Source organism: Melanostigma gelatinosum, assembly GCF_949748355.1.
Source record: "Melanostigma gelatinosum genome assembly, chromosome: 17".
Classification (NCBI taxonomy): Eukaryota; Metazoa; Chordata; class Actinopteri; order Perciformes; family Zoarcidae; genus Melanostigma; species Melanostigma gelatinosum.
In genome coordinates, this window is record NC_136650.1 from 7,121,253 (window position 1) to 7,134,263 (window position 13,011).

At 46.2% G+C, this 13,011-nt stretch overlaps 1 protein-coding gene across 1 annotated transcript in view; it reads right to left on the bottom strand.

Moving 5' to 3' along the window:
* Positions 1–573: 573 nt before the first annotated feature.
* Positions 574–13,011, bottom strand: part of ext1c (exostoses (multiple) 1c) — a 66,722-nt gene continuing 54,284 nt past the window's right edge. Inside the window, exons 3-12 of the mRNA XM_079287563.1 lie at positions 11,381–11,474; positions 9,118–9,225; positions 7,046–7,165; positions 5,020–5,152; positions 4,580–4,698; positions 4,345–4,440; positions 3,839–3,925; positions 3,566–3,726; positions 1,335–1,506; positions 574–1,247 (exon numbers count right to left, since the gene is read on the bottom strand). Of these exons, the coding sequence (XP_079143689.1) occupies positions 1,062–1,247; positions 1,335–1,506; positions 3,566–3,726; positions 3,839–3,925; positions 4,345–4,440; positions 4,580–4,698; positions 5,020–5,152; positions 7,046–7,165; positions 9,118–9,225; positions 11,381–11,474 (1,276 nt within the window). The 3' untranslated portion in view covers positions 574–1,061. The remainder of the gene's footprint in view (positions 1,248–1,334; positions 1,507–3,565; positions 3,727–3,838; positions 3,926–4,344; positions 4,441–4,579; positions 4,699–5,019; positions 5,153–7,045; positions 7,166–9,117; positions 9,226–11,380; positions 11,475–13,011) is intronic.

Consider the following 13,011-nt stretch of genomic DNA (forward strand, 5'->3'; position numbering starts at 1 on the left):
ACACTTTATACTTTTGTGTTCGTCTGTCTTTACACACCCCAGCAGCTCATCGCTGTAGCGCTCCGACACACCGAGGCATCAAAGACCACGAGAACCCCAGCGTCACAATATTGCTAGGACAATAGAATCCCAGGATCCATCGGACAGGACTCAGTTTATATGAACTGGGCTCATGGTCATTTGTTAATGAGCTGTGGAAATATTAAGTAGTAGTGCGCTTAATTGAGAGCAAAAGTCAAACCATTTGATTTTTATAACTGATATCAGAATATGGTTTAAAAGCACTTGTTCCTGCTTTTCAGATGAGACCATTGTGGTGGTTTGACGGGTTTCTCAGTATTTATGGACGCTTTTGCACTTTGTCACTAAATCAATGTGTGCCAGATGGTCTCATGCTACATGTGATGCTGATCTGTTCAACTACTTTCGTCTTAAAATGCACCATGAGGCATTCTGGGTTCTTCATTCTGAGCATATTTGTCTTTAAATAGCGTATGCGTAGTAAGAGGAGAAAAAAAAAAAAACTTAATGTAGCATCATGCCAGAGTTTTCATTTATAAATCTTTTTATTGGTTTTACAGTTAGCTTTTTGATGTGAAATGATAAGTTACCATGGCAACAGTCCCTGCACAGTAACGCATGGCACCAATACCAGTCCCTCCTGGCAAGAGATTGCCATTTCCTTCTCATTGTCACAGCAATAGCAGACATCCCGAGTGTTCACATGTTTCTTTCTCTTTTTTTTTTTGCTGTCCAATAGAGATTGTCCTTTCTCAGTGAGACGCCCCTTGTCTTCTCCTTGTCTTCCAGACTTGTGGAGGGGAGGGGGGGGGGGAATCATTATCATTAGAAGTTCCTTTCAAACTTGTAACGGCCTCTTTTCTCTTCATATTTATATGTCTATAGTCCAGAACAGTCCACCAGGGTCTGTCTGATGATTGTACTTAGTCCACATCCCAGACAGTCTTCAGTGTTCCATCTTGGCCGTCCTCCACTGATTGGTCCATTAGACCAGAACCTCCATGCTTCCCAGCCGCTCTGTCCATTTCCGTCCTTTGCTTTTATGCTCTCTCCAGGTCTTTGTACTTCTTGCGGAGGACAGACACTTGGTCTTTGAAGAGCACGGGGTCCAGGCGAAACTGAGAGTGGACCAGGGGCATGTAGCCAAACCAGTTAGCGAAGGTGTTGACGCACTCTTGCCGCTGGTTGAAGTGCTCCGGGTTGGCCCAGGGGACACTCTTTGTACCCTGAGAGGTGGAAGAAGACACAAGTCATTTATCAACCAGCGCCGAGCTGCTTAGTCCACAGACTAATAAACACAAGCGGCCGCCTACCTGTGGACTGGGCAACTCCTTGTACTGCTTCCTTTGAGCCACTTTGATTGGCGGCAGGCGGGTCACAGCAGAGACCAGGAAGTTCATAAGGATGTCCTCGCAGTTGGAGGTGCGATCCACCAGAGTGCGCAGGGACTGGGGCAGGTAGTGGGTGAACAGGTAGTGGTAGTACCTGTGGGGATGGGGAAAGGGTTACACAGGCATTAATAATGCTGTTGAAATATAAAAAGAAGTTCGGGGGAACAAAAAGAGTACACAAGCTAAATGGTGGGTCAATTTGTAAAGCCTCTGTACACCCACACAGGTGTTTATTATTCTGGCTAATTAGACCTCTGCTCAGGCTGAAGGTGAGCTGGAGCTCTGATGGGAGTTCATGAGGTCACAAATCTTCATCCACCAATGAGAAGGATAGAGGTGCAACTTGTCCCGCCCCTACAGGTTCAAGGGTAACGAGCAGAAGAGAAGAGGGCCAATCAGCCAGGTAACTGAAAACACCTGTGTGCTCTCTTCTCAACTGTTCGTGATCTACTTCTGTTGGTTTTGCTGCAGACATTCACCACCTGAGCTACTTTTCTGGTTGACAACAAGAGACGAATACCAACAGATAAAAGGGAAAAGGAAGTACTGACACTGCTGGCTGCTCTTATGCATCCCGTAATATTATTAACGTAAGTTAAGACTCCATGATTTCTCCAGTGGCCGATCTACAATCAATACGCATGGCCTCAGTTTTTGTCATATTTGGTTTTAAAAAGGCAAAAATTAAATATATATATATATATATATATATATATATATATATATATATATCTCAACCAAAGAAATATGGAACATTTTCTCACCTCAATCACACATTGCCATATTCATCTTGCAGGAATATTGTGTGACACCTATCGCCGGTGTGAAGAACCTGATGTTCTGTCTCGCTATTACTATTCTCCAATCTCACTTCTAGCCTCTTGTTCTTGCACCCACAGCACAGTTAATCCCTTGAGACAAGCACATCAGCTCAACACCGAAAATAAAAATGTATCGCAGCGAGGAAAGAGACAATGTGATCGATCACCGGTGGAGGCCAGGCAGCCAGCACCTGTACGGTAACGGGGACGGAGAGGAGTAGACGGTGTGATGTATGTTGATGATATGTAGCTGGGACAAGTTAACCATTTCACTGCCAGTGGGATTAGATATTAACAGTGCACAACAAAACTCCACCCCTGTGGTTCAATGCATATTCTCTCCATTCCTTCAAGAGCTTTTAAAGAAGTGCTTTCTTTACAGCTACTCAGATCTAGCAGCTGTCACCGTCTTCTTTTGAATATGTTTTAATTGGGCTGAGAAACCACATATAACTTTCTGTAATTAGCAAGTGATTCTGGGAAGTTGCTGTCATATTTAATGTTTTTGTTTTTCTTCTGAAGCAGCACTTTACCAACACAACATACAGTAAATGAGATGAGAGTTTCAATTGAGGGTTCTCACGATGAGGCAGTAGGTTTTAACTGACGATTCGTTATTGCTCGATGCGAGTGGTGAGTGGAGCCTAAAGTATGGGTGAGTGTATTCACATTTAGAATAAAAATGTGTTTTCATAGGAACTGTTGACAAGATGACCACTGCCTCAGAATGTGGCTGGTAAAGAGCCCTGCCTGTGGAGTAATTGCATACATATTACATATTATTGTGACAGCTCACATCCCTCCGCCATCGCACGTATCTACTTCAGGCTTTTGGAGTTGATCAAACTGCTTGAGGTAATTCATCCTCTCCTTTTCTTGTTCTTCTTGCTCAACCATACAAATAATTATCCTCCTTGATTCCGTTTCTCTCTGCTTGATTGTCCCCCTTTTGCTTTTCATGTTGAGATTCATATCACTATCCCTGCTGCTGCGATTCATAAAGGTGTCCCTTGTTTTTCGTTGTTGATCTTTGAAAGCCAATCTTTTTTGATCTTAGTTGCATAAATGTGCAGAGTAGGAGCCTGCACATATGTTATAATAGAGTAATGGAAACGTACCCGAGGAAAAGCATATCTAGCTCTAAATCCTTCTGTTTCTAGTGGAAATATCTCAACTACTATTGGATGGATTGCTATAAAATATTCACCAGACATGCATGGTTCCCAGAGGATGAATCCTGATGACATTGGTGATCCCCTGACTTTTGCTCAACTGTGAGGGTGACGAGCTTTAAATAGCACTAAACAGTCTGCTACAGTCTGTTGGGTGTACCTGTGGTAGAAAGCAGCTCCAGTCAGGACGATGGAATAGTCGTTGGTCCATTTAGAGGTGTAGCCCCAGGCGCGCTTCAAGGGATCCCAGAAATGGCTCCTGGGAGGGTAGCCCACGATCCGCTCGGGGAAGCTCCGCCACACCGAGAAGGCGAAGTTCACCTACAAGTACAAACAGAGAGCGCTTATTTGTTGTTGCTACTTTTCCCAGGAATATAGATGTTTTCTATGTGTGCCGTTCTGCCGTGTTTATTGCTAACACGTGTACACGCACCTCGCTGGTCAGCAGAACCGTATCCTCGTCCAAGCTCAGCACCGCTTCCGTCTCTATGGCAACATGAGGTAGGAACCGACTGGTGGTCTGGGAGGAGAAACATAGCGGTGAGTCGTGGTTCTGGTACTGTCGGCTCCACGTTGTCTGGCCTGTGCTTGGAGACTTTATGAGAATGAGTGAGAGATGGATCACGTTACAGTAAATCATGTTGAGTGACTGAGACGAGTGAATCACGATCGATTTTTCCTTCGGAATAAAAACAGAGAGACCGACTGGAGAAAGGGAGACGGAAGAAATGTGGAGGATGAGTGACATTTATGAAACCGAATGCCGCACGGATCGGTGGACATGTCGGATATACACGATAGTAAAAAGGACAGAGACAAATAGAAGAGAAGGACCAGAGAAATGGAGTAGCAGAGACAGAGAATGAAGAGAAAGAGATGCATGAACAGGCCGAGCGCCTGACGGCTTCAGTGTGAGGTGCGAGTGTCTTCGGCTCGCACCTTCCTCCTGCCGTCTGTCACGGTGAGGGGGACGGGCATAGGGGGCCACTTGCTCCGACTGGGCGCCGGCTTCTCGCTGTTCCAGAGAATGATGATCTGGACGAGGAAGGGGAAAATCATTTTACATAACACACACACACACACACACACAGAGATTGATGCAGAAATAGCTGCTGATGAAAGTATGCTTCCTTTTTTTCTTTTATCTCTGGCTACATTTGAGTTCATTCTTTACCTGGGAGCAGTATTTTGACCTGGAGACCACCTGAAGCAGCTTCATGATTGGCTGGGACTGGGAGACCAATGGGGAAACAGCATGGATGACCGCGGTGAACTCCTGACCTGGACTGACCCCTGAGCAAGGTAACACAAAGACAGTATAAGGGTAGGAGAGAGGAGTGTTACATGTGAATATATACATATACATGAAACATATAAACGTGTCTTGGTATCAGTCCATCAAGGATCATCAGATCAATGTAAAGCTGCTACATGTCTGAGAGGGAGTTCCACCGTTTGGGGAAATAGGTATTTGTATTTGATTATGATTTGCCGGTTGAGTGTTGATTGCTCCACTCTACCGCCACAGCTCTGACATAATAGCCTCATCAACATCCTCAATGTGCAATCAAGATCCGCATGTTGTGCAGACTGATTTAAATAAAGAGTGTTTACCTAATCCCAGGTAATAGAAGGGGAAATGCATGAGGTGGGTGGAGTACTCTGGTAGGACCAGCAGACCTCCTGGCAGGGAGTTCCACATGTACTTGTTCCTCGATATGTGAGAGAACACACGGTCCTTAATGATCTGTGGAGGAGAGGAGAACAGACAAAGGATGAGGGTTGCAATGTGAGGCGCAGAGAGAACAGCTAAGTGGCTGCTGTGCTCACCACATTGTTTTTTTACCCCTCCTCTAAGCCGCTGGATGAGAGTCTCGGCGTCTCGTGTCAACTCGACTGCAATTCCAGACCTGACACACGTGTGTTTGCACATTACAGCGATCCTGAAGGATGTATTTCCCATTGTACACCAACAGGAGGTGTCCACACAGCATCCGCTCTGAAGCCCTCTGCCTCACTGACCTCGGGCTGCACAGCTGTCTGCTATGGGGGAGAGGTTCCCCTCCGCATGCTGTATGTATATAAGCAGCTTATCACCAACCTCCAGAGCCGCTCCTTTATTATCTCGAGCATAAATACCCCGCAGCAAATGCACCAGGGGCTGCCAGGCCTGCCTTTACAAACATCAGAGTGCAAAGCCTACCGCTCACAGTGTGATTTTCTTCAGATCTCAGAGGTTAATTCTGTTGTTTCCTCACGCTTTTTTTTTCATGAGCTAAAATTGACACCGGCGGTAGTGTGGGCCAACGATACGAGGGCCCTGTTATTTCTTTCCATGCGTCGTCTAACCCTCGGGCTAACCTTCATATGACAGTCTCTTTGCTGGAGCAACCTCCCTTTTTGAAGTGCATTTCTTCTCCGCGTGTTCAAAGGCAGCAGGGTAAAACCAAAGACGGACGGAGAAAGACGCATGTTTGAGCAAGACTGGAAGCCAGAGAAGTTCCCCCGACTCTTTCAAAGATGAAACTTTTTCCTGACCTGCAGTGATTTCTCACAGTCTGTTAACCGCGAGCAGTGAGGTGGAAACTGGCAGGTTGAGGCGGATGTTTGCAATGTAATGATATATCATTTCTATATGTTATTAGGGGATTTCTCTGGGACTTCAGGCGGATCGCATGTGGCCTGCTTTGAAAAGTTCCCGCAGTACAACACAGAGCTGAGTTAGTAAAAAGAGTAGAAACAAGACGCATGGGCCCAAACCCCACAATCATAACGACAGAAGGGTGGTTTGATTCAAACGTGAAAGAGGGCTGATGATGACAGCACACAGGCAGGACACCGCAGAGAGGTGGCAACTACAGCACGGCGGGAAACCGGCGTTTACAGCAGAGGCTTCCGTTGGGAGATGTTTTCACTGCACATTCCTCCACACAATTGTATGGTAGCGGTAAACGACGAGTCCTGAGAGTTATACATTATGTCAATGAGTCAATACTCGGCAGCCAAAAGCAACATTATCCAAAATGGATTTGTGGGAGATGGACAGAAGTCTTAGTGGTGGCAGGAGGGGATACAGCTGGGATTTGATGGCATACAGTCAAAGTTATACTGACTGATATTACTGGAGTTTACGACCAGCATTCAAAACCGCTAGACTGTGAAGATTGTTACTTTGACAGGCAGATTTGTGACGAATAGTAAACCTTCGTCTGCCACAGGTTTGTTGGCTCTTCTGAAATTTCACATTTCACATTTCTGTCTTGGTTGCTCATACGTCTTTTTAGTAAACCGTGCAAAATGCTTGTCCCGTTAGTACCAAATGGGGTTGTCCCTGTGTTCCCATGGTGCTATGTTCTAAACAAATGAAGGGAGATGGAAGTTTCAAATGCAGTTCGGCTGGTAAATGTGCCGCCACTGTGGAGATATCGATGCTCTTGCCCGCAATTTCGAGGTTGTATGTTTCAAGGAGTATGACATCGGTTAAAAAAAATAAAAGCCAGGGGCGAGAAATTGCACAGCAGTGGGAATAAAATGACACAGGCTAGCTTCAGTAGTTACCAGCTAGCCCTACGAATAGAACGACACATTTAACAAAGCTTTCTGTGACGGAGGTCTTTGTGCTGCTGAGGCTGAGGCTCACCTCCAGTGTGGTGAGGACTATCTTGTCCACAGAGGACAAGTAGGCTTCCCACAGCATCTGGGTCCTCTGCCTGAGGGCCAGGACTCTCTCGTTCCCTACTGCTCTCACGGTGGATGGCACCTGTAAACAGAAGAGTAGACGAGTAAAACATCAAGACAGTGGGGGGGGGGGGGGGGGAGAGAACAGAGAAAAATTGCCAAAGAGTTTCACTTTTGTTGTTTTTAAAGCAAGTCACGTCTCTTAAAGTAGACTAGAAAAGAGACAAATGGCATTTAAGTGATCAAAACTGTGTAAACCGCATCGGGAGGTTGTTTAATCTGGGCCCTTTTTAAAAACACACACTTGACTGATTTGGGGATCCGTTGTTCAGATAATTAACCTTTAGTAGTGAGGACCGCAGTCACGGTTTTCAAGTGAATCACCAAAAATGTATTCAATCACTTAGAGAGTTAAGCTCAGCGGCTCAATCAAAGTGGAAGAAAGCCATGTTTGAACTGAGCGATTGACTCCTGTAAAGCCCTTTGTCTTCACCGCGAACACACTTTCTAATGAGCACCAGTTAAAGAAGCTGGGAGGCCGCTGAATCTCTGTTTCTCTCTCGTTTCTTGAAATCTTTGTTTTTTCAACCTGTCTCTCTTCCCCTCCCTTCCTCTGCATGTCACTACCTTGCTCCCACCTTTCCCTTTCCTTCCAGCAAAGAACATCTGAGGAACAGCTTCACTACAGCGTCGGCCTCAGTTTGTCTGAAGTGTCTGCACTCGCTCAGCCTCTCCTGCAGAAAGAAACCTCACACTAGTTAACCTCAGATCATAGACGCTGTGAATATTTGCGTGCCTATTACAGAGCTTTTTTTTAGCAGGTGTGCAAAAATGCCACTGATGAGGTCAGCGCATTCGGCCCTAATTGGAAAATGTCTCCCCTGCTCTGAGCTCTCAGGAGCTCGTTTCTGTTCATTAGCTGAATGCCAATTCATGCCCTCTACTGGGCGAGATCAATGCTGAGGAGACGCGCTGCACTTTGTGTGAGGAGGAGGAGAGATACAGGTTGTGTTTGTTTGTGTTGATGTGTGTGTGTGTCTGAGTGAGAAGAGACACAGAACACAGAGGTTGTGCGAGTGCTTTTTGAAGTGAAGCTGGATTAACGCCTCCGTGGGCTCTGACCTGCAACCGCTCCGCTTGACACAGGTAATAGAGCGCCGCAGAGATGACGCCTCAGTGCCGTCTCTATTCTTGTGGTTTACTCTCCATATTCTAAGACAAATCGCCATCCACCAAACCAACAGCTGTAGGAAACTTCAACCGTCGGCATTTTAACAAAGTTGAACGTTTACTTCGTGATTCATTTCGGCTCCCTTTTACTTTTTTTGCAGCCCTGCATGGTGAATGTTTCCCCGTCATTATGTGTACAGTGAACATACATGTCAGCCTCTATATGCACCGATTCATGAAGGAAAACATTGACCACGGCTCGGCAGAAAGAAATTGTGACCACATCGACTCTACACCGACTGAGCAGGCTCTGTGTCTACTCATGATGCGTTCAGGCGTTGTATTGTGTGTAGGTCATCTGAGTTTTGGCAGCCCTCAGTACTGTATTACTGTAGTTACGTGTAAAAAAAACAATAGACGTGAAGGGAAAAACATGCTTCAGGTCACGGTTTAACACGTTTGGTGAGTGACTAATGCGCCGAGACAGATGACTGAAAAACACGGTTGAAAGTTGATTATTGATTCTTTGAATTTACTCTTGTGCACGCTCAGCAACTCATTTGCATTTAATGTCAATAACTTGAAGCATCTTCTGAGGTTCGCTCAACACAAGATGACCTCGTTTACAACTGAAACACTACAACCTTTGGGTATGTGACGTTTTATGCAGATGTTTAAAAACTGCAAAAAAGTCCTTAATGTTGAGATGGCTCTGTACCAACACCTGCCGATGATTGGTCCTTCCTTTTTGTTTGTTTTTAAAGTGTAGTAACGGCCCGCTAGCATGCTGGGGCCATTGGACACCCAAAAGGTGAAGCCAGCCATCAGGATGTCCGTGTTAGTGTGCACCCTGCTGTGTGTTACCTGTAGCAGTAATCTCTCATCTCCCTCAATGACCGCCTGGTTCCACTGTATGACATCGGAGAACGGCAGCTCCCAACCGTTACTCAGCAGCACTGGGATACATGCCGCCTGCAGACACACGCATAAGAATTCAGCGAGTCTTGGAGAGAAACTTTGACACTGAGAAACCAACTGATAACACACTGAAAAAGTCCATATCTGTATAGATATATCTATATATGTATTCCTCTTCATTGTGATCAGCTGCAGTTTGACTGGGTTCCTCCTTTGCTTCCAGCTCTTCTTTGGCAGTAAACAACATAACATGACAAACTACAGCTGCATGAACATCAAGTAATCTGTATAAGTTCAGCCGCAGCTGCTTGGCACTGCAGGCTGAGCAGACGATATGATCAATGTGTGTGTGTGTGTGTGTGTGTGTGCGCGTGTGCGCGTGCAAGACCCCTATAGGGTGGCTGTTATGAGTAATAATTCTTATCTCTCCTTTCCCAGGAAGCCCCAGAGGTTTGTTAAAGACTGTCACTCATACACATGCAAACACAGATGTGGCTGACAGGCCTGACTCTTTGTGTACTAATTAGGGACAACCTCTGAGGGGACACATGCAGGGAAGTAGCATCACCGACAGGAGGAAAGAGAGGGATGGGAGGAGAATACGAAGGAACCAGTTGAACGTGGAGGCGTCATGCTTTATTAAAGCAGACTTTTGATGTTGCCTTATCCGCTCCTTCTCTGACAGGTTTTTGATGTTGTTTGCTTTCAGAGCCTTCCTTTGGTCTCCCCCCTTCTCACTCTAGGTTTCTCTCTCCGTACTAGAAACCTGCTGACGGACACTCAAACAAATAGGAGCACTTGTGTGTGTGTGTATGTGTCAGAATGAGCCGCGGGTTAAAACCAGGTGAGGCGAAGACTCCCAGAGTGTTAATCCAAGGCCTCAAAATTTGAAATGCAGCCTGAGGCTCGCCTGAGTCTTACCCCCCCAAGAGATGAGGCACTCTGAGGGTGAGTTTCAAACATCTCAAGCCCTCCCTGCCTGGAGGTAGGCTAACATGAAAGCCTGTGTGCTGTGTAGTTGTTTTTGGTTTTGTTTGCATTGGGAAATAGAGAAGGGGGAGGGTTTGTGTGTCTGTGTGTGGAAAGCTGGCAGCAAGTTTCCAACCACACTGGTTTTGGTAATTGCCAGGTCTTTTGTGGGCTTGGCTGGCACCAAAAGTGAAAAAAAGAAAAATACACACAACTGAAAAATCTTAAAAAAAAGAGAGATGTAAAAGAGAGAGGCCAGCAGGGAGGAAAAGAGTGAGAGAACGAATATAGAAGACAAGAGGAGAAAGGGACCATGACTGCTGCCAAGTGGGTTGTGTGTGTGGATTTGTCCATTCAGCAGAAACCAGTGGTGGAGCAGGCTGCCACGCCTATGGATGCTTCCGGACCACACACACACGCACACACACACACACCAGAGAGCAGTGTGGCCCGGGAACATTTTTAGCAGCCAGGGTTCAGTGTTCGGCGAATCTAAAAACAGCCACGACTGCTTCCTGCACCGGTGTGAGACCGTCGACTTGGGTGGCAGAGAGAGAGAGAACGACAACAGACGGACTGCTCTCTCACTCCGCTGCCTCTGCGGTTTCTTCATTGTTCATTGTGTACTTGCACATTTCACCGATGGACTTAAATGACAGTGTAAGTGTGTGCGTGTGTTTGTTAATGGACCCATTTTAGCTTAAAAGGCCTCGCGAATAGCAAATGAAGCCTTTATGGTTGGATCTGCACTCAACACAACACAATGGTCCGGCGGAAAACACTTGCAGATGTGACCATTAAGGTGTCAGTAACCAAAAGACGACATAAACCACGGCCCTGGAAGGTCAACACTCTGCACCGCGGTGCACTTCCTTGTTGACCGAACGGTATGTGAGCTGGAGCTCAGTGAAGCGGAGCCGTTTCCTCTCAGCAGCGTTACCCAGAGGGGAAATGCTGCAGCTAACGTTGTTCTGGTGATTGCCGGGTTGGCATGCAGCTTGCAGAGACTTCAGACGTTTGTTTACGTGGGCCTCGGAGAAACCGGGCAGTCGTAGGGCACTCAGGACGACTAACAGTTCTTCAGAGTTACTCCGATACACCGACAGTGAGAGCAGAGGGGTTCGGGTTGATCGCAGTAAGAAGCTGAGGGACAATGTTTGAACGCAGAGCATGATCACATGGTTGACTTCTCAACTGAATATGATTGACTGTGTATCACATTGAATCATATATATTTGACCTGTAGAGACTCCAGGAAGCGGAAGGAGCCCAGGCGTCGACCTCGAGGCACCAAGCAGAAGGTGGAGTTGTGGAGGAGCTCCTGGTAGTCAAACCTTAAAAAAAGAAGAAGAAGAAGAAGAAGAGAGGAACAATTATAATACACGGATCTGTAGATCGTGTTTCATTTTATTTTCGCAGCATTAAAAGCAGATATGGGGGTCAAAGTTCAAGATGCATCTTTCAAGCTCTATTGAAGAGTCCAACAATTGGTTCAATAGCACAGTCACGTGTCAGTATAATGTGTTGGGGACTTTAAATATGTAGTTATGTCTCTGCATACGCTCTGTATGTGTTCAGATAGAAGCCTCTGATTGGCCTAAACTGTGGGTTGAAACGCATACAAACGTTTTCTGGGAGAATGGAAACACACATTATTTTCTGTCCTTATTTTTATGTTTTTGAAATGATTTATTGTCAGGTGGTGCGCCTGAACCCAATTAAATAAGAAATGAAAGTCAGAATAGACTTTGGTGTTGAAAGAAGAAGTGATTGTAGGAATGAAAAATGGACCAACGTCCACTGATATGTCAACGATGAATACGTTGTGTGTGGACGATGGCAACAGGAAAGCACCGACGAGTGAAATAACTGAATGACAGCAAACGCATATCTAGTGAACAGGCTGCCAGTGTGGTGACACGCGCCTCTTTTGATAAATGATATTCAACATGTGTCACACAAAACATAAACCAGGACGTTTGTGGCTTTGCACTTCTGATATTTAGTTATGATGTCTCAGATTATGAGCAGCAATAAATCAAATAAAGTCCCCACTCTGCTGACATGCTGGCACCACCACAGACAGCTACAGTACGTTGTAAAACATATCCATCACTGAGCGCATAAGCAAATATGCCCTATAATCTCTGGTCGCCATTGATCCGTGTGGCCCGAACTGGTGCCACTACTCCCGCCGTCTGATGCCATACGTCGCCCCGGGCGAGCTCCGCCGCTCCGTGCTCATATTTCAAACCGGCGCTGTGAAAAAGAAGCCCAATGGAAACCTGCGCAACAATGCTCGCCTTCATCCGCTGAGTGGGAAAGCAACGGACGGGTGGCGCAACGGCCTCCTGGTAGAGAGCTGAGTGGAGTAAACAGATGGGGAAACAAACAGGCTCTTATGGGAGAGCTCACTCTGCTCCTCCTCGTCTCATTACTACGCCCCCCCCCCCCCCCCACTTCCTTTAGGCCCTGCTCCCATCCCGCTCCCTCCTCCTCTTCTGCATCCAGCTCTCTGCTTGTTTATTTGCAGAAGGGTCGTCAGTGTAAAATATGCCAGCCATTCATCTTCTACACTCGCTTTGGTCTCGTTTTGTTTTTTGAACCCTCCGTGAGAGACGAGATGCAGGCCTCTCTTTTTTTTCTTTTTTTTTGCTCCCTGGATGAGAAAATTGGGAGATTTCATTGCTGATGTTGGCATCAATTACCACGGATACACTCAGTCCTGGACTTCAAGAGCTGAATGGATGTCGCTGTGTATTCAATATGAATGTGTCAAAACATGGGAATCGGACACGCACACGCATCGGTTTACTGAAAGGCAGCCTTGTGTGGCGTTTGCTGCGCTTCTGCACTGATATTGCTCCACCT